This window comes from Capsicum annuum, chromosome 1 (genome assembly GCF_002878395.1).
Source record: "Capsicum annuum cultivar UCD-10X-F1 chromosome 1, UCD10Xv1.1, whole genome shotgun sequence".
NCBI classification, from domain to species: domain Eukaryota; kingdom Viridiplantae; phylum Streptophyta; class Magnoliopsida; order Solanales; family Solanaceae; genus Capsicum; species Capsicum annuum.
Window position 1 is genome coordinate 26,975,427 of NC_061111.1, and position 22,181 is coordinate 26,997,607.

At 35.9% G+C, this 22,181-nt stretch overlaps 1 protein-coding gene across 1 annotated transcript; it reads right to left on the bottom strand.

Annotated features, from left to right (window-relative positions):
* Nucleotides 1-423: 423 nt before the first annotated feature.
* Nucleotides 424-18,071, bottom strand: LOC107870287 (AP-4 complex subunit epsilon). The gene is made up of 11 exons (XM_016716770.2): nt 17,147-18,071; nt 15,870-16,055; nt 14,236-14,451; nt 14,029-14,139; nt 12,588-12,785; nt 12,375-12,506; nt 8,145-8,201; nt 7,859-7,975; nt 6,146-6,223; nt 2,865-3,008; nt 424-2,052 (listed from the first exon to the last, which is right to left on the bottom strand). The coding sequence occupies exons 1-11, from the start codon at nt 17,711-17,713 to the stop codon at nt 955-957; spliced, it is 2,904 nt and encodes a 967-aa protein (XP_016572256.1). The 5' UTR covers nt 17,714-18,071; the 3' UTR covers nt 424-954.
* Nucleotides 18,072-22,181: the final 4,110 nt, after the last annotated feature.

Below are 22,181 nucleotides of genomic sequence, written 5' to 3' on the forward strand. Positions count from 1 at the left end.
TGCAACATTTTTATCGAGGTCTAGTGCGTCAAACATCACCAAGCAACGGAGGGACCAAAACTTTTATCTTGTACCAACTTGTGTAACACAAAATTACGAATTAGTGCATAATTTTACATCTTGTTTTGTCATAAATATGGTCCTCTTTCACTTCTTGTATGACACTAATGAACGTCCAACAAAAACAAGCAAATAATATGCAGGACTTCATGGGCTTACAGAGTATCCACCTACAAATTAACATCTCATTGGTCTGGGAATTGGATGCAATCAGTATTAGAACCAATGAGATTCATTTTTCTTATAAGCCAAAACTTATAATATGCAGTGCATTGAACATAAGACTGAAGAGCTGTAGATAGAACATATTGAGCTCATCCATGAAACTACAATTGTATAGTCGTGCGGATTATTTGAAGACAATTTTGCAAAACTAGCTGCCTTTGCATGGTATCCAGATTCCACTGATACAGCCAGTATCAATTTAACCTGAAAAAATGATTATTACTTTACATTCACATAAGGGTACAATACCTCTCCAAATGATACAGTTTGCCTTCATGAAAAAAGAAATAACATACTGAATGGTCTTAATAAGAGAAACATAAAAAGGAAAATTCACATAAAACACAACTATGACATAACTTGAAGCGCGTGGCAAATCCACGGTCGTGACTGCACAAATCTTGACCACCTTTTACTCCGAAAATCTCAGGTAGAGTCCACCCATTCCTACCAGTCGAAGCCAGTTTTACACAAACTTCCCCACCTGCAACTGCTATAAAATATACCACAGGCTCATACAACAATTAGTTCCTTGCAATTGTACTTTCAATTGTAAGTTTTGCCATCAAAAATATTTGTAGCTTTCCAGCAAAACAAATCTAGTTCAATCATCATAGACTCTCTGAAAGGGCCTCAACAGACTTTAAAAGACAGCCATGTTCATGTACCTTACCCAAGCAAATCCTTGAATAAGTTGGGATTCTGACTTGTTGGGTTCACACCCATTTGCCTCACAAGTGCATCTTTTTCCAAAGCATCTTTAGTATTTGGTCCCTTACTTAATGGTGTTGACAGAGTAACTGCACTTCCTGTCCCATGGCCATTCCTGTCGGGTGCATGTGAAACATCAGAGATGAGATTTGCATCACTGCTACCAGTTGAAAGGAGATTTGCTGTTCCTATATTCTGTCCACTTAGGGAAGTGTCGCCATAAAGAGACATTAAATCAGGTGCTTTAGTAGAGCTACTGGAACCTGGAGCTATAGTTCCTTCGTTTGAATCAAGCAAGCCTTCCAGTTGCTTAAAAGGATCCACAGAGGTTGCATTACTAATACTAGTTGGTTCACCCAGGTCGAGCAAGTCAGGAGGTGGTTGGGGACTTGCTTTTACCGCACCTCCGTCAGAAGGCCCACTCTTTTCTGCATTTGACTTATCTGCGGCATGGCTGTTTGGCCTTGATGCCTTATGACTAGCAGGAGGTCTCTTTTCAGGTTTTGATGCACCCCCAAAGAGGGAAGCAGCAAGTTTTTGCTTTTCCGGATCAACATCCTCCTGTTGCTTTCTTGAGTCATAAGATACATCACGTGCTTTTGAGCTTAAGCTGCTTGGTACATCACGCTTGGTCGCTCCATTCTGAGTCTTATGGATATCAGAGTCTGAAGTAGATGGTGAGGAAGAGGAATAAGTTTGCTTACCCCACTTCTTTTGAACACCATCAAGTCGTAGCTTGATTTCAGATGAGCCTGTACCAGACACGGACAACTTTGGTGCAACAGCTTCATGAAACTGTGTGTGATAAGTTGGTTCCGGTACAGGAACAAGTTCAGCTGCAGATACTGGTGGGACTGGAGGTCTTGATGGCACAGAAGGCTTGGGAAGCTCATACGCTTCAAATCTAAGAGAATGTCCCGAGGGTCCATGATGTTCAATTCTAAAATTGCTGATGCTTGAAGCTCCTGATCGCTCATTCTCAGGAATATAGGGTTGAGCCCCCTTATTCAGTGACTCTTGAACATAACCATTGAGAAACGATAGTTCTCTATCAACCTGCAGAAATTTTTCAAAATAGTTGCAATCAAGTTATACAAAACAAAAAGGAAATGAGCCTTGTGACAGAGAGTAGACTTCATCATATCTTTACAGTAACAAAAGTAAGTGGAGACATCAAATCTACAACATAATATATAATCACCTTAACCTCTTTCACTCTCAGCCACAGAGAAAATAAGTTGGTAATATGAAACCCACAACACAGAAACATCAGCGTCTTATCATTTTTCAATCTCATCCCAGAGAAAGTTTAAGTATTTGTAGCAATAGAGGATGGAAACCATCTCCAGGAATCTTCCGAAAAATAAGCATCCCAATTTTTTCAAAAGTTCCGGACACATTAGTGATATAAAGACTGCTATGAAAAGTAGACCCAGGGTTTGTGGCTTATTTAAAGGTAGAAAACCTACATTCTAGCCCAGAAATTGTACTCTCGCAGGTTGAGGACATAAACAGCTAAAATAAGTTTCTTTATTATTTTTTTTTTGTTTGTGTGTGGGTGGTCTTTTTTTTTTTTTTTTTTTTTTTTTGAGGGGGGGTTGTTAAATGCCAAACAGGGTGATAAAAGAATAACAAAACCAATTATATTTCAACAACTCTGCCTATTGATGATGAATCCATTACAGAACTGATCAGTAACCTCACTCCATAAGATGGATGCATGTACTTTTGCTTAAATACTCATAAAATGGACATGTAGTAAAAAACATGAATTTCTGACAATCCCGTCGATACATGTAAGCCTGCCAATAACTTGAGGCATAAGCTTCATTAAGAAACATGAAATATATTCCAAAAGCAGTCCTTACCTCGATATCTTCACAGCTAGCATCCATTGGTATAATACTTTCAACAGCACGAGCGTCTAAGCCAACAACAGATTGAAGTTCATATGCTCGTTGCTGCAAATCTGTTGAGTTTGATGCTAACAACTCTTCAATGAATGATTGACACTGCATTGAGCCAATATTTCAGCAGTCGGAAATTTTTATTGAGGTTAAAAAGAAAATCAAGCATTGAACAAGAAACTCCAATACATTGTATATTTACCTTCCCCTGTTTTCGGAATATGGCATACATGAAGATATAAAATCTCACTAACTACTGACTACTACAAGGCATAAATGAGAATGCATGTTACCCAAACAATATAAAAAGTAAGGGTGTGCAAAAATCGAACTGATAAAAATACTATTGATTTATTGTCATTGGGTAATTGGATTAACGATTTTCTAATGGTTTCATTAAAAAAAATATTGGGTTATTGGTTCGATAACGGGTTATTGGGTAAACAGACAACCCAATAAGAATATACTAAATTACTACTTTACCCCTAGTTTCATATATATACGCGCGCACGCATATTACTTATCTTCACTTAATTTCTCTTTAATTTCAATAAACACATTCAATTTCATGAAAACTTATTCCATTCATTGTGAAATTTGTGCATATGTGATGCTTTATTTTATAATATGAAAAGGACGCTTAACGCATTTTTGACATTTATCATTAAATCTACTTGTTGCATAGTTTGTGAACATGATGGACTTCTTATTTTGTGAAATTTGGCACTGCAAAGCATATGTCATGTTAGATGCTGCTATTATTATTTTGTAAGCATTCTTATTAATGGCATGTTAGTTGCTACTGTTACACAAAATTGAAAAACATCGCGCCAAATTGAAATTTGTTTTATGAGCATGTTAATATCGGTTTAAACCGAAAACAGAACCGTTGAGGACCGAAAATCAATAAATCGAAAACCAATAAAAAATATCTTATTGGTTTGGTTATTTAGTATATTTAAAAATCGAAAACCGATAAACCGAATCGATAATACATAAAACTGAACCGAACGGACCTATACACACCCCTAATAAAAAGATTCTGTAGAATTAACATGGAGTTGGGGCTAAATTTTGTAGTATGTCGAGATGATTTCTATAAAGCCACTAGCATGTTATACAATTTTTTACTTTGGCTTTCCAATCAAAAGATGCAAACCACTGTTAGGTTAGTAAGAAGCGTAAGTAGGACGCGTCACTTATTGAACATTGAACTCCTACTCCTTAGGTCACAACTAGCTCCAAAAAGAACCCCCTCACTTTCTGGTAGACAACCTTTCCTATCTGGAGTCATTTATATCGATATCTGTTAACAATTGTCACCAACCTGAATCACTGTTCAGACCATGCCACACTATTTTACTTGCTTTATATTGCGACCAAGTAACAAATTTTTGAGAAAGGAGATGCTACAAGTAGCAAATGCTCTCTTACATTTCATACTAGATGTACTGGACAATGATTTTACATGGCCCAAGAAAGGAATCGGTAAAGTTGATTGGAAAGTGGAATTCGCCTACTTTCGGCGCACCACTCTAACATTAGCTTAGAAGTGATGTCAGCTGAAGTAGAAACTAGTAAGAGTAGCTTGATCACATATCTACTCAACATGAAAAATATTGCAGGCTATAGAAAAAGAAGCCGGTAAGTTTCAACTTTACCTTCTCAAAAAAAAAAAAAAAAAAAAGAGAGAGAAGTTGGTACGTTTCACAGATAATTTGTTAAAATAAATCTCTAATCCATCCTTTATTGTTAAATCTGATTCTTTCTACGTGCACATTTCCCTTCACTAATTTCATGTTATTTCCAGAGACATTCCCTATATAGATAATCTCACAAGTTCTTTTCTGCTAAAACCTAAATAAGCCTTCAACTTTTTTTTACAGCTAATATACCACTGGGTTGGTGGCTTTTTTTAAATAACGTTGGTGGTTCATTGTATTAATAACAGAAACAAACCTCAAACGGAACTTACAAGTAAAGGGACTTAGGTCTTGGTGTCTTACATTACTAATCCTTCGATTTACTGTATGATGTCAAAAATGTTCCACCATCACACCCACAACTCTCATATCCTCTCTTACAGCAACTGAGATGGGCAAAATGAACAAGGAACCTTGCCTTTCAAACTTATAAATTAGGCAATCAAATAATTCTTTTTCCCTTTCCCTGTCTATCGATTTACAGACTTTAGTGAAGTGATATTTAAGACATTAATTCTCCTTGTCAGATAGTAAGGAGATTTTCTTCAATTTTTCTTTCTCTGAGTATAAAATTCTAGGTTCCAAAACATGATGAATCTTAGTTTACTTCAATATAACAGGGAGGCTACCTGCTCTTTCCCCTTTTTATATTATCCAAAGAATTTGTTTTTCTTTCCCAGACTGTCAGGTGCTATGGAACTCCAACCTATCCGGATTCACCGTGCAAGGCCCATTAAAGGGGAACCAGGGTCTTCTGGTTAAGAGTGGAGGCATCCTATCTCATCCCACCATAACCATTGGTGGTAGCAATTTCATTTTAAATCAGAAAGCAATTAAAAATATACCTCAATTCCAAAAATATTTGAGATTGGCTTTATGAACCCTCTGCCATCCCGCTCTAATCGGGCACATTTCATTCCAATATTAAAATGATCTTTTACAGGACATACGTATTAAGGCACAAAGATTCTTTTATTCTTTGGGAGAAAAACAAAGATAAACAAAGATAACCCTTGTGGTGGGGCCCTTCCCCGGACACCGCGCATAGCGGTAGCTTTAGTGCACTGGGCTGCCCTTTTTTTTCTTGCCCACATGAAACTCATTTGATTAAGATATAACTTTAAAGTGTTACGCTCCTCGTCAGCAATAAAACATTTTACAAGTGTTCAACCAATTGAACGTTTTACAGGTGGTTATACCAGAAAGAAGAAAAATCTAAAGAGTTTGCTTTATGTTCTAAGATTTTATATTTGATGGTAATATAAGCTTCCCACATCCCATTAAACTAAATAAAATCAGATGGTTATTTTCTACAACTTGTTTGGGACTGCGGCGCAATTTTGTTGCTAAGTGTTATTCCGCGTCTGCAAAAATGGATATGTTTTTTTACCGCTTCCTAAGAACTTTTTACTCTTTGACAGGCATGGGAGCTTATTCGTAATGGAACCAACAGGATAGACACTAGTGTCTCTTAATCAATCTTGTTTAAAGGGGAAAAATAAAACTAACTGACCGGGTTGGAAAGAGAAATTTACTTACCTCAGGCAACATGTCCACTTTCCTCCCAGCTGCTATTTCAAATGAATATACTTTCATAAGTGCTGACACTGCATAACCCTAGAACAGAGGATCAGAAAATCCGTGAACAGTTCAAATTATAAGAGCTCAGCAGAGAGGGTTTTTGATAGAATTTTAACACTCTACATAAAGATCACAAGCAACCTGCCAAATAGTTCGGCTGTAACAAATAGGTTTTCCTAAATCAGGAAGAACCTGATGTATAAAATGCAATTTGCAAAGAATAATTTCACTAGTAAACCAAGAAAGTAAGTTGTAAAAGTTTATCAAAATTCAAAACTCTATCCATATTTGCATATATTCTCCTGCATTTGAGCAAATTTAAGAATTTCCTAGTTCCATGCAAGTAAAGATTTTAACTTCTTAGCACTAACTCTACACATGCTTCGTCTACTACCAGTCTTTTCTTCAGAATGGCCCACAAGGCTCCAGTCTAGGGGTTAAATTACAACGCGTAATGTTAGTTTTTTTTTCAAATCAAACATGGCAAGAGTTCCACAGATAAATAAATAACTCAAATAGATCCAAAGTACTACGAAACCAAACGACCCAAAATCCGACAAAGCAAAAAAAAAAAAAAAATGGAACAGAAAGAAAACTAAATCTGATAGGGATCTTTTAAGAAAGTTCATGATGTTTAGTTAGGTGCATGTCATAGGTTCGAACCTTCCAGCTGACAAAAGTTTGGTATTTAAGTGGAGATGGGTAGAAGGACAGGTCCATCAACCCGAGTACACCAAACGATGCACCATGGGTTCTTAGGACATTCTCAGTTATACCAACAAAAATCAAAATAGGACCAGGATATAGCTGAAAGGATTTCTTGTTTGCTTACCATCTTTACCCAACAAAATAACCTAATCTCTTGCAACTGTAGAAATGAATAGTTGCCAGCATTTCTGCTTCAAAGAAATTCAGTATGCTGTTGAAAGAAGGAAAAATAGAGAAGAAAGTCTGATGCACCTTCAGAGGAAATTACTAGTACTGTTGTACAATTCCTTTTGCTTGTCTCGGTAGGTGACCAAAGAACACAAAGTAATGGACAAAAAAATCCATCAAATCCCTTACAGTATATATGCAATAAATTACTCATATCTTAATCTGCTATTATGGAACCAATTTCGCAGCATTAACAAGCACTTACAAGGCTCTTTGGGAAGTCAATTAGCCACCATGCTAGTTCCAATAATTGATAAATGTGGTATTTATCATAATGAGGTCAAAAATCAATTAGGTCAAAAATAAATTAGTCTGATACAAAAGGTACGAGACAGAAGGAAGTCTTCAGTTACGCCGTTATGAAATAAAATAGCTTATAGAATAACGACCATTGTGCAAGAAGATCACTTTCAGATATCTGAACACATAATTCTAGGACCTGATGTCCTGGACAATCATACCACAACACGAGGCTATCCTCCCATGTTGCTCAGATCACATCCCCTCAAGTAGTGATGTAGAAATAATTAAGAGCAAAAGGCAAAGAGGGTATTCACAATTCTGAAAACCAGAAAGCTGAGGAAGCTTTTCGAAATAGAATGCATTTCATTTGAGTTTTCATCACAACTGTCTTCTAGCTTAAAAGATCAAGTGGATCATGATAAAACAGAACTAGGTCATACTACAAGAAGGAACTTCGCAGCTGATATAAAGCAGCAATTGAACCTCATATACCTTGACCATGTCATCAGTTGAATGTGCCTCAGCAATATCACTTATTTTCCCTGTGATATAGGAGGCAGAATACTTCCCATCAGCAGTTCCATACTCCCCCAAGACCCAGCAAATAACCTGTGATTCACAAAGTTGCAAGTTAAGCACCAGAAGAGGTGAACTGAGAATGTTATACACACATGACATGAGCTCTGAGCAGAGCATCATTTTGTTATTGTAAGTAGGAAGAGAAGGATGGAAGAGGAGAAGGGGAGAGAGAGAGAGAGAGACGATTGGTTCTGGAAACCTGGAGAAATGCAGAAGGTAGTTTTGGCTCTCCCATGATGCGCAAATATGACTCCACCTGCAACCAGTCAAAAGAGTTTATCTGTTGAGAGGTGCAAAAACAGGATATATGAAAACAATATCCGCTGCGCAATTATTTACAAAACAAGCAAGATAAAGAGAAAACATAAGTTTATCCAGAATCTGCAACAAGAATATTTCAAATTTTCGCCTTGCCATGACAAATAAACAAGGAAGTAGTCACACAATTTAAGTAGGTGTTTGGCCATGAAAATCAAATTTTTTGGAGTTGGAATTGGAGTTGGAGTTGAAGTTGCAGTTTGGAATTGTGTTTGACCATGAATAAAAATTGGAGTTGTTTTTAACTTTTTGTGAGAGAATTAAAAGTGAAAAAAATGAAAACAAGTTTAACTTTTTTTTTTATATCCGTGGTTTCCAGGTATCGCTTTGCGAACCTAACAAGCTGTACCCACCGGCCCCCGCTATTTCAACGCGGAGCTCCGGCTAGTTCTACGGGGCCCTGGATGCGCGATCGGTTTTCAATGCCTCCAGTGGCCCTGGTGGGACTCGAACTGGCGACCTGAAGGACTTTGTCCTTAGGCCTTTAGGCCTATACCAGCTGAGCTACCACTCACGGTTACACTTTCCCGAATACAATACCAAATTGTATTTGGAATTCTTATGGCCAAACACAACAATTTTCACTGAAGTGAAATAATTTTCCGGAAAAGTAAAAAATTCTTATGGCCAAACACCCCCTCAGTTGTTCAGAAATCAACCAAGGGTGGAAGACAACTCTCAAGCTTCCAGGATTGACATATTTCTCATTTCAACTGAATGGAAGGAAAACTTCAAAGCTTTCAAGCAAACAACCCTCCCTAGAGCACTCTCTGATCACAAGCCTGTCCTTTTAGAGAGTGGTGAATGGGACACAAATCCTTCTAACTCTAAATTGGAGAATATGTGACTGAAGCATGAATGTGTCCTAGACATGATAAAGAAGAGGTGGCAGAACTATTTGATCAATGGCAGCCCAAATTTTGTTCTGGTTCAAAAACTGAGAAACCTCAAGAAGGAGATTAGCAACTGGAACGCTTAAGTATTTAGGAAGTTGGATGTAAGGAGAAACAAAACCTTGGAGGAGCTTTACATACTAGCTCAGGCTGCTAAAAAGAGTCTTATCCCAACCTGAGAAGCAGAAGGTTGTCAGCTTGAAATCAGAGCTTGTGGAGCTGGCCAAAGCTGAACAAATATCTGGAGGCAAAAATCAAGATGTTTATGGCTGAAAGAGGCGGACAAGAACACAAGATATTTCTCCAAACAAATGCTAGCTCACGCAGAAAGAATAACAGCATTGACAAACTCAGACTGGACACTGGTCTAGCAGAGGATAAGGAGGTGATCAAAGAAGAGATTCTAAATTTTTATGAGAACCTTCAATCTGCGAATGAGGCATGGGACCCAATGCTAGTTTTGATTATGTTGCCAGAATATCAAGAGAAGGGAGGGAGCTACTAGAGAGTTTTTGAGGAAGATGAAGTATATGTCGTGATTCAGTGATGTGCACCAGAAAAAGCACCTAGGCTGGATGGATTTACTACGGCTTTCTATCAAAAGTCACGGCACTTTATAAAACCAGAGGTAATGAGAGCCATCAATCATTTCCCCAGCTATGTTATATGGTCAAATCTTGCAATTCCTTGTTCAGCACTATTTCCCAAAAGAAAGGAGGATATTGACCTTAGAGATTTTAGATCTATAAGTCTGATTGGTAGTGTGTACAAGAACCTAGCCAAGCTACTAGCAGAAAGGTTCAAGTTGGTAATGGGGAAAGTAGTCTCTATTCATCAGAATGTTTTCATCAAGCACAGGCAATTCAGTGATGCAACAATAATTTGCCAATGAGATCCTAGATTGGAGGCACAAAAGTGGTGGACCCAGTATCATGTGCAAACTGGATATAGAGAAGGCTCTTGATCAGCTGTTGACTTTTTTCTTTTTGGTTTTGGATCAAGATTGGACTTATTTATTATCTATCCCAAGGAAGATGGGTTTTGGGGATAGATGGATAAAATAGGTCAAGTTCTGTATCATAACAGTGAAATACTCGGTAATTATTAATAGAGGGCCTGTGGAATTCTTCTCCAGGGTGATCCACTTTCACCATTCCTATTTGTTATAGCCATGGAAGGTTTCAATTACTCCCTCTGTTTCTAAGTTCTAAAATCAAGAGAAGTTTATCGTGTTTTTCCAATATTACCCCATCATTAAATGACTATGTAAAGTTTATATAACCAAATTTATATTTTCAATGCATAATTAATAGGGTTACTTTAGTAAAATATACCTCTATTAAATGTTTTCTTAAGGGGAGTGCCAAGTCAACAAGGGGCAACTAAAGCGAAATGGAGGGAGTATATGCTTGATAAGGCAGGGAAAATGGACTGAATTCAGGGTTTTTAATGCTGGAACCACAGTGGTTCTAATGCTGGGACACAGATAATGTCAATGTATCCTCCTGTACTGGACTTCCAACTGTTGTATGTTGGTAACACACTAATTTTCTGTGAAGCAGACAGATCACAAGTGCTTTATTTGAACCTGGCCCTGCTACTTTTTGAGACTTTATCAGGGTTATATGTCAACAAGCTGAAAAGTATCATTTATCTAGTAAACAATGTGCGTAGCTTAGAAGACCTATCTGGTATTTTGGGATGTTCCATTTTCTCTCTCCCTACAACCTATTTAGGTTTTCCACTGGAGCCAAATTCAAGAACAGTGAGATGTGGAATGGAGTCGGAGAGAAATTTGAGAAGAGGCTTGCATCTTGGCAGATGCAATATCTGTCCATGGGGGTAGGCTAACCCTCATAAACAGTGTTTTTGATAGCATCCCCACATATTTCATGTCACTATTTTGCATTCCTAAGCAGGTGGAGGATGTGTTGGACCGAATCAGAAGGAATTTTACGGGATGAAAACAACAGCTCTCAAAAGTTTCATTTAGTCAAATGGGATAAAGTTATTCAGCCTAAATCTAGGGGTGGTCCGGGCACCAGAGATTTGGTCATGCATAACAATTGTCTACCAATGAAATGGTTATGGAGATATGCTACTACCGACTCAAACCTCTAGAAAGAGGTCATCAAGATCAAACATGGGGTGTTGGATAACTGGTACTCCAAAATTGCTAATGCACCCTATGGGGTAGGACCATGGAAATACATCAGCAAGCTCTGCAGGAATTCTTTTTGAGAAGGGAGCTCTGCAGGAATTCTCTCAGAATGCTCACTTCAAATCTGCCAATGGTGTACATATTAGATTTTGAAAAGACAAATGGTGGAATAATTCATCACTCATGGTGGAGTTTCCCACAATTTTCCAGATTGCACATGCCAAATACTCCTCCATAGCTGACAACAAAAGAGGCAACAGTTGGGATATTCACCTCAGAAAAGCTGTACAAGATTGGGAACTGGGAAGTCTACTGGAAATACTAGCTAGGATTGAGGAAGGTGAGGAGAATCTACCCCACACTATGAGATGGGGGGACAAAAACATTTTCACTGTTAAAAGAGTTCTACAAGCAGCTTAGTATGCAGAATCAAGATTCTGATATTTGGTCATGGAAGTTGATCTGGAAGACCAAGCTTCCAAACAAGGTTATCTGCTTCAACTGGTCTGTATTTAAGGAGCTTGCCTAACACTAGATAAACTTAATAGAAGATGCTTTCAATGGGTTAACAGATGTTATATGAGTAAGGAAAGCTCAGAAAATATTAATCATTTGTTTTTGCATTGCCCAGCAACCACTGATCTTAGGAACATGTTTTTCTGCCTCCTTGGGCTGAATTGGGTGATGCCTGTGCATGTGAGGGGAGCTTCCTCAAGCTGGAGCCGCTGGAGAGTTGATAAGGCCATCAAGAAGATCTGGGTGATGATTTTTGGTGTTTATGGAATGGAAGGAACATGAAAAGTGTTTGCTTAAGTCTGTTTAGATGGATAAGTCAAACCACTGATGCAACACCTCTAGTTAGCACTGACCATTTTTTGCAGTTCGTAAGCTCCCTAAACTTAGCCTAGCACTTCGTATAGGCCTATAGGGTCTTGCAGCTTTACTTGCATAGCAAATTTCTTTTGTAAGTTGTGTCTCCTTGATGCTTTTTGTTAGTGAAACACACTGCTTCATTAAAAAGATTAAAAAAAGAAACAAAAATGTTGATACGACATACAGCTGATGATCTCAGCTGGCTATCTGCAGTTTCATCTTCTTCTCCAAATCCCTCAGCAATCAACCGCATCAAATTGTGGGCAACCTTTAAATTCACTAGATCTCCTGCGTGCTCAAACACTTTATTCATTGTCTGAAAGCACATGGAAAACACAGTAGTTGGTACAACAATACAGAAAACGATATGGAAATTAATTTGCAAAACTAAATGGACCTGGATAAACCATTGATTGCTAGGTGCAAACTGCTCAGCAAGTTCCACACATCTGGATGCTATCTCAGTTTTATAATGGTTGTCATTTATACTCATCATGTAATCAATCATTCGGTCAACAATAACTTCTACATTTGACGGCTTTGTCATTTTATACAGCAGCTCGAAAGTCTTTCGCTTCAGTGTGTCATCTGGGTCCTGTATTAAAATGGCAGGCATCATAAACAGAAACAACCAAAGAAAGCATCTTCATCTTACAAACCGTATTGATTAATAGCTACCTCTGTACAATAAAAGGGAGGAAATTTTTCGTTCTTGGGAAATGAATAAATGGAGCCAACTTACATTTTCCTATCAGTACTATAGATGAAAAAAGTTATACCCAGATAAACCATAAAACAAACTAGATAGCTAACTAACTAATGTAAGGAAATAACCAGAATCATGGAGGACAAAAGCTACTAAGAAGTTGGCTAAAAGAGAAGCCCATAACCCCTTGGTTACATGCCTCTCAAAATACGAACTTTAAATACAGGCAACATACCCGTTTCATGATCACTAAGTTGAATAATTATCTTATTCAAAACCCAAAGATCTAGCAGTTGTCGCTAAGAGTTGTTTTTTCCGTCTTTGCAAGGGGGGGAAAAAGAAAACTATTTTCAAAGTTTAGTTAAAGGTGCCAAGCCTTGCTAAAGAAAATGTTTAATTTCACCCCAGCAGAGGTTCTAATAAAATGAGGCAGTGAGTGTTACGGGTGTTAAACAGACGTCCAAGTTTAAGACCTTAGAAGAAAATTTGGTTTCTACTGCATAAGAAAATTAAGAAGTGACATACAATTCAAATAATAAAAAGGAAAGAAGCAAAGTCTACATGGTTTCATGTCTTTGTCACCTTGGAAAGTAAGCCCATACTAGCACTCAAAGCAATTGAGCACTCTAAAGATGATCAAATATACTCCAGATTTTACATCAATTAAAGTAATATGAAGCAATCAGGGGTTGCCAAGAGGCTCCATTCTATTAGACACCATAAAGTAGGTCTATTTATTCTTTTGGTGGCATCACCTTGGTCTTCTTTGACAGACTGATTATTGCTCTTGCCAGCATTTGTCAATTGAAAAGCACCATAACGCTATAACTTCTATTATGTTTGACATGAACAGTTCAAAAGACTTGGGTCACATATTTCACTCAAACGATAATAAACTCTCCTGGTATTGCTATCCATGACAAATCTAGTGCAATAACCAGCTATAGTTTTAAAAAGAAAAAAAGGCATGTCAGCGCAAATAAAGGTGATGCACTGCTGAAGTAGAATACCTGAATGTTCACGCAAGCAATATATTGCAGGCATAAACAGGAAGGACAAGCCAACATTGTCATGGCTCCATAAATTGAAATATCCTTTGTTTAGTACAGACCTGAGAAATAACAATTCTCACCTCTAAACAATCAATCACGGCAAGTTGGTGCTGCTCAGCAATTTCTGCGCTTATCTTTATTAATCTTCCAAGCGCATCAATCCCCAAATACTTTAGATTGTGGCTATCATTCTGTGCACCAGGTAATTTTGAACTTAATTAGCTTCTAACAAAGAGGTAATCGCACAGCAACCAAAAGATATGCAAAGCAGAATAAAGAGGACGAACCTTCAAAAATTTGGCAACTGCTTCTGCCGCAGATTCTAATAACTTGGGATTAGGATGTATTGAGGAAACGCAGCAGATGCACTCATATAAAATAGCATTTCCTATATTACTTGATGAATCACTCTTTCTCATAATGTCACCAACAATTGTATACATTTGTTCACTGGCTTTTTTGTCCCCACTTCCAAGTAATGCCAGAATTTTCAATAATTTGATCTGAATGCAAAAGAACAAAAACATGAGCTTACGAGTAGGGAACCATTTCTTCTCAAAAGTAGAACAGAAATAGAGTGGAATAGCTCAAAAATCTTTACAAAGAGATAATTAAGAAGATTAAAGGATAAACATTGATCAAATCTGATGGTTACATTCCCCAATAATCTCCATCAGATTGCTGGCACAATTTTATTCAGTAAGCTACTGGTTTTTCCTATACAAGTTAGACACGGTATTCAGCCAACAAGTTGACGACTTTTTATGTGAATGACACTGCCTTTTACTTGTCTCCCTTTTTTGGGTAAGATGAGTGATATTATTAACAATGGGAATGAAGACTCTCGTATACAAGAGGTATACCAAAAAGTAGAGAATGTACATCAACACAGAAAATTAAAACCGGACAATAGAAATCAGGAAGTGCCATTGAGGTGTTATTTAATAGAAGGATGTTTACCAAAGTGAAAGGCAAGTTCTTTTTTTTTTTTTTGAACAGGTTAACATTTTATTGGCAAAGAAATACACCAAAAGTGTTTCAGTAGTAATTACATCAGAGGTATGTATTGGTGCAAAAAGCCTCAAAATTCTATCATCTACATCCTTGCAATGTAAGTTCTATAGAACTACTACAAGACCGGGAAGTTACATGGTAGTGAGTGTTGGGTTACTAACGTCCAACATATCCACAAAATAAGTGTTGCAGAGCTATGGATGTTAAGATGGATGTGCGGTCACACTAGATTAGATAAGATTAAGAACGACCACATCCGCCAGAAGGTACGACCTAACGAATGGCACGCATTAAGGATAAAATGCAAGAAGCTCACTTGAGATGGTTTAGACATGTTCTGCGTCGACCTATAGATGCACCGGTCTGCAGGTGTGAAATTATGATGAGTGAATGTGTTAAAAGGAGACGAGGTAGACCTAATCATGGAAAGATGTTGTCTCGAAAAACCTACAAATGCTTGGTATCATGCAGACTTGGATATAGATAGGGCACAATGGAAGAAAAAGATCCATCTAAGTGAATAAGTGATAGTTGATAGCTACTAGATAGGTTTAACATTTGACTTAATTTTTCACTTTTACTTAATTTAGTATGATGATGATATGAAATGAGTTTCAACGAAAGCGAGGATACATAAACTTGTTTGGAACTGAAGCGTGCGTAGCAATTGTTAGTTATTTGTTATTGGATGAAAGGATTTGAACTTCAGTGGCTCGGCCAAATTAGAGATCCAGCCCTCAGAAAGTAAGATGGTCGCATGAACTTGAATGGCCTCTCCAGAATTTGAGAGAACTTCGCATGAAGACAAGACACACAAAAATACAACATTTCCAGCTTTTAGACTTTTACAGAGAAAATTCAAGTACATATCATGCAAGAGATCAAACTGGAACTTCGATAGACATACCTGAATAAATGGGGCAGGCATCTGATGATAATCATAGCTCTTGGGCAATCTCCGTTCCGCTACTTGTTTTAGAATGCTTACAAAGCTGACAACCAAATCTTTATAAGAATTAACATCTTCTGAGATTAGATCATAAAGAGGACATAGTGTAGAGCCCATAACACCAGGATCATTGTCGCATAACCTCTGCAAACCAAAATAATTGTTAAAAAAACAAATAGGTTCAGTTACAGCCATAACAGGGATTCATTTTCTCTTGAAATACATCACAACATTCTCTGCAAGCCTTTCAATGTGCACATGATTCAGTTCATTATCTACCATGACATCACTTATATCCTTATCACTGACAAATTCCACATTCTTCACATATATTCTCTCTTTTTTGATACAACACCATACTAAGGTCATTAATATCCTCAGCGCCTTCATCATTAGAAATAAAATTCCAGAAATACCAGTAGATCCTATTACCTCTCCACTGTGCAGCTAAGCAAGAAAGTGTTAGAAAAGCAAACGGTTTCTGCCTATCTGCACCTTGGTCAGCATAGTTACCCAGTACTTGTACTAATAGTCAAGGTATACGCAAGCTCATCCAGGCATCACCATTATCAAAAAAACATAAAGTGATAGTAGAAAGAAAACCTACACTTTCTCGGATCATGTCCTATTGCATCTACATAAGTCCTAATCTTGAACTCAAACACTAGTGATTGTCACAACTTTTTTCCAGTAGGATACATTTAGAGCAGGGAAAAATCCATGCTAAATTAATAATTTTAAGGGAGTCTTTTTTTCTCTAGATACTCTTATCCAACTATTGCATAGACGTGTATACTTATAAAATCACTCTACCTCACGTAAAATAATAGACCGTGAGGTGTATAACTTACACTGGATTGCAGCGAATTACCTTATTCCACATAAGTGACAATGTATAATCAACAACCAATCAACCATTACTATAATGAAACACAAAACATATGCAAATGAATACACCTTTCTGTATAACTTATGCTGGATTGAACCTAATTACCTCAATAACTTACTCTACGCAAACAAAAAAGTGACAATATACTATCAACAACCAATTCAACTATATTACTATAAAAACACAAAATAAGTGCAAGATAATGCACCTTTCTGTATAACTTACGCCAGGCAGCATCTAATTACCTCATTAACTTACGCTGCGCAAACAAAAAGTGACAATGTACTAACCACAACCAATTCAACTATTACTATTAAAACACAAAAACAAGTGCAAAAGAATGCACCTTTCTGAAATTGGACACGAGATGATTAACCGAAGACGGGGATTTCTGATGAAACCTATGAAGTGCCATAACCGCCTTTTTCCTAACAGCTTCTTTAGAATGTCCCAACAAATCCACAACCTGAGGCAACACAGCTGGAATAGTCTCCTCATTAATCAACTTACAAACGGCATTCAACGCGGCGCAAACAACCAAATAATTATCGGATTTCAAATCCTTCTGAATAGTATTAACAATCAATATAATCAAATCATGATCCTCATTCAAAAAAAGCGTAACAGCTAAATACCCCGTCCTTTTGGAATGTAAATTATCATCATGTGTCATTTTAACAGCATGTATATAACCAAACGACGCATCATGTCCAAGCATCTCAACATAAACTAATCTCATTATATACTCCTTCATTTTCCTTTTTGGTATATCCGGTTCGATTATCCTCTTTTTGAGAATTTCGATCTCGTTAATTACGATTCGATCTTCTTCGGCTTTAGATCGGGCTTCGCCGATTGATTTAATTAGGTCTAGGAACTCTTTAGACTGACCGAATCCACCTTGGGAGCCCATTGCGAGCTCCCTACCGATTGTCTTCAACTGCTCCAGCTTGAGTTTCAGGATCCGGGATCGCCGGATCGGACGGCGTCGTTTTGGGGGGTTTAGGGTTTGAAATTCGAGTGGATCTAGTACAAGGAAAGTACAGTAGGTGAAAGGATATGTAGAGATAGACAGGGGAGGAGTGTATCGAAAGGAATATGCAGAAGAGGTGAAAAGGGAGAGAGTGATGGGGTATAAGGGGAGTAGAGGAAGAAGAAGAAGGCGACGATGAGGATAGTAGTAGATGGTTTGATTGCATAGCTAGCACGTGGTAAGCATGTAGTATTTTGTTGTACTATACGGGTACTATTTTATAAAATGAAATTATTATTTGATAAGTAGTAAAAATGAAATATTTATGTTTAATATAGTGATAATAGAGATGCGTGGTGAGAAAGATGTGGTGAGGGTTGGTGTTGGTGGCTTTGTGATGGTGGTGGTGATCTAGTGATAATTGTGATGGTGGATATGAAGTTGCTTTATGTTAATAGTTGGTGTGGTGATCGTGATGATTGAAGAATATGTGAGAATTAATAATGTGTCGTGATAGTTGTGATGAATGCATGATGATTAATAATATATTGGAGATAGTTACAGGTGTGTTAGTTTGTGATGATCGTAGTTTACTAATGATGTGTTGGTGGTAGTTGTCGGGGTCTAGTTGTGATGAATGTGTGGTGATTAAGGATGTACTGGTGATAGCTGACAACGGGGCTAGGTGTGATGAACGCATGGTAGTTGACGATGTGTTAGTTGTCATGTTTTGAGTCTACACCCTGAATGAATGTAGTCGTCACAAAATGACGTTACTGATCTAACATATCAGCACATGGCATATGACATGGGCATTCAACAAACATATGTGGAAGAACATGACAAATATTATGTAAAGAAGATTTCATTCACTAATCTGAAAACCTAAATTTTTAATTATGGTGACATGAAGGTTAAACTTAAAATAACATAAATTTAATAGTTGACATAGACTAAGCCCCTGGTATACCTGTATTAAACTAAAGACACAACAACTGACATAGTCTACTCCCCCATAAAGTAAGGAGGGCTCACAATAGCTGAAAGCGAGAAACTTAACGAAGCGTCTGATCGCGAGCTTGAATACCTAAATCTGCAAAGTCAAATGACGTAAGTACATAGAATGCAATAAATGTAAAATTACTAATGAAACAATACTAATATCTAATAAATTAAACAACTGCAACATGAATATGATACAAACCAAAATGATGAAATAATTGAATAATAAGATTAAATATCTTGATTGTCTGCATCATAAGTGCAACTGCAAAATTGAGGTAATAGAATAAAAATGAGGATTTAAATTATGAGCAACTGCACAACTAAATTTAATGAGGAGGCTAAATGCAACAGCATAAAAGCATTCTTGAAATAGATGGCCTTGTGCATATACCATATTTAATGAAAATACTATGCTTTTCTGTTGGGAAATTTCTTAAAATCGACCGACATACATCATGTGAGTGCGTAATGTTTAACCTCTAACTCAATCGGGAGAGTTGTCATATATCTTGTGGGTCAACAAACATAATATTGTGATTCACACTGAGTTTATTTTAAGCCTAAAGAGGAGTCGTCCAAATCAATGAAAAGATCCACAACCTACATTTGCAAACGTAGTTTCATGGGATGCATTATCTCGACTCACACTCTTTTCGATTGCAATAATCCTCCCAAAATATATTGTTGCTATTACCCTTTGAAAAAAAAAAACTAAGAATCATGTTATAAAACCTTGAGCTCAAAATCATATACATTACGTGTTAGTGAGTCCTTATTGTCAAATTCTTAAAAAAAAAAGGTCATGCTTGTGATCACTTGCGCTCTAAAATCATAGGAAAATCATGAGCTTATATATTTAGCATTTGTTTGGATGGACTTCCGGCCTTTGACTTATAAGATCAATCCTAACTTATGATTTTGTTTATTTTTAACTTTTAGCTTAAAATTCAGTGCTTATAAGTACTTTTAAAAATTACTCAAACACTCTCAAAGTGTTTAAAAGCTATTTGACTAAAAAAGCACGTAAAATAAGTTAATTCAAACAAATTCTTAAGACAAAAATATTATTTTTAAATCGTGCTAAAATTTATAAGGTAAACTCATAAGCATTCATGAGGTAATTCATAAAACGTGAATTAAGTTCATAAATCATGATGGATTTGTAAACATGACGATAATTTCAAAATCATGAGATAGATTCATAAGCATGAGATAGACTCATAAACCTGAAATAGAATAAATTTTGAAATTTAAACACTTTCTTGGAGCATTCTATCAAGAGTTTAATGAAAAGATCGTAAATACTTAGGGTGCAGTATAAAGGTCATTTTATTTTCACAGACATTCTTAAAACTTTGTAGAAAATTAATAGAGATCACATAAAACAAGATTATCACGAGAATAAAACATTTGAGTAGAAAATTCATAAAGTTTCATAGTGAATCAAAATGAATTCAAATTCAAAATCCTAATTCGCTCATGGAAAAAATTCAAAGACATAAGGCAATATTCATAAGAAATGATGAGATAAAGGATGATCTTATATATCTTATTAGATGGAAGAACATGAACAAGGAACTTGAGAAAAAATATTGCTTGAATTACTAAGCATAAAATTATTTCTTTTGAGTTGGGGAAAACAAAAAGTAAAACGACTTTTTTAAGTGTTCTCTCTTATAGAAAAGCTTTAAACACTGTGAATATAGGTTAAAAAATATGAATAGAATGAAAATACCTCTACGAGGAGGTGAGAAAAAAAGAATCAACAGTTTTCAACTGAAAAAAACTTGAGATACTGCGTTATCCAATGCCCTAACTTGACGAAAAACTTCTCTATGAAGTTTCGGAGTTGCGGTGGCATGGTGGCCATAGCTTCGACTCACCATTTCACATGAAATTTTATTTAAGTTTCAAAAGATTTCTTGCACATAATGATTGTGATGACAAACGTGATTGGTGGTGACAGTTAGTGATTAACGATGATAACGGTGGCTGACAATGTTGGTGGTAATTAAGGCGACAAAGGTGGTTAGTGTGGTTGCTGGTGATTGTGGATAGAGTGGTAAAAATTATTCATATAAAAGTACTTCTCTTAATGATATCAAGACCTCATTTATTTTTATTGAGATGAAAATGTCTAAATCTAAATGTACATTTAATTTAAGTTTTAAGAAAATATTTGAGAACAAAAAAAAATCTATTTAATTCTAAATCACATTCATAGATCATTTCACTAAAAATTTATATTAATTGTTCTTGAAGATTCCTCACATAATGTTTGAATTGTGACAGAAAATAAATAATTATAAAAAATAAATAATTAATCAAGAAAGAAAGGGTAAATTACTCACCGTGTAAATAAGGAAGACATGTTAGACATTTTGGTCAGAGAAAAATAAGTGATGTAGTTATTGGATATAAGTTGAAATTTTTTTTATATTGTTTATAACAACCAAACCAAAAGAGAACATATATTAAGGTATAATATTGTGTAATCATCTATTTAGATAATCTCTTAAACCTTAATTATCACAAGTTTCTTCAATCATCATCGACACATGTCATATTAACAAAAAGGTATATCAAATAATGATTTTTAAACATTGAGAAAATTCATGACTTAAGGTGTAACTTTACAAATTCATATTCTTAGTTTGTCACCGTAAAATTTTATACAATTAAATTAAGTATGTATATTAAAAATAATAGTGTTGCGTGATATATTACATAATTAATCCATTTTACTGATCTCAATATTTTTGATAAAAAGTACATGCAATTTATTAAACACTGAATCAATAATTTCAAAAGCTTAATAGGATCAATAGCAAAAACTTAAAGATTGTATATATTAAATTTATATTGTAATTTTACTTATTTTTAATAATGTACACATCTTCTAAATATTTCAAATATGATCTCTGATTCTATAATTCTTATCTTATAGACAAAACTGAGGTTGAGAACTTCGAGGCCATATCTTGTCCTCCATCATAAACTTTAACACCATACTATAAATATCTGCACTCTAAAATTTAAATGTGTATATTTTTAAAATGAATCATTTTAAAAAAAATAATGAAAATTTCTAAATTAGTCAAGTATTTTTTCTTTGTAATATTTGAAAAATAATTTTAGAGATTTATTTTTTAATATTATTAATTTTTTTAGGCAGACACAAATAAGATACAACATATATTAAGATATTAAAATTATTTGTGTCTTTAATATTATTTATTATTACAGGCAAGATACAAATAAACAATTAAAACAAAAGAAAACATATATTAAGATACAACATCGTATAATAATTTTTTTTAGGTAGTATCTTAAACCTTAATCATCACAAATACCCCCAAATCATTAACAAATGTCATATTAACCAAAATTCATGCTAAATAAT

Excerpts from the sequence above, each read along its gene's own strand:
- LOC107870287 (XM_016716770.2), bottom strand. The coding sequence starts at position 17,713 with ATGGGCTCCCAAGGTGGATTCGGTCAGTCTAAAGAGTTCCTAGACCTA. Across the intron at positions 12,507-12,587 it reads GCAATCAATGGTTTATCCAG|ACAATGAATAAAGTGTTTGA; the intron begins GTCCATTTAGTT and ends ATGTGCTTTCAG. Across the intron at positions 7,976-8,144 it reads TACCTTCTGCATTTCTCCAG|GTTATTTGCTGGGTCTTGGG; the intron begins GTTTCCAGAACC and ends TGTGAATCACAG.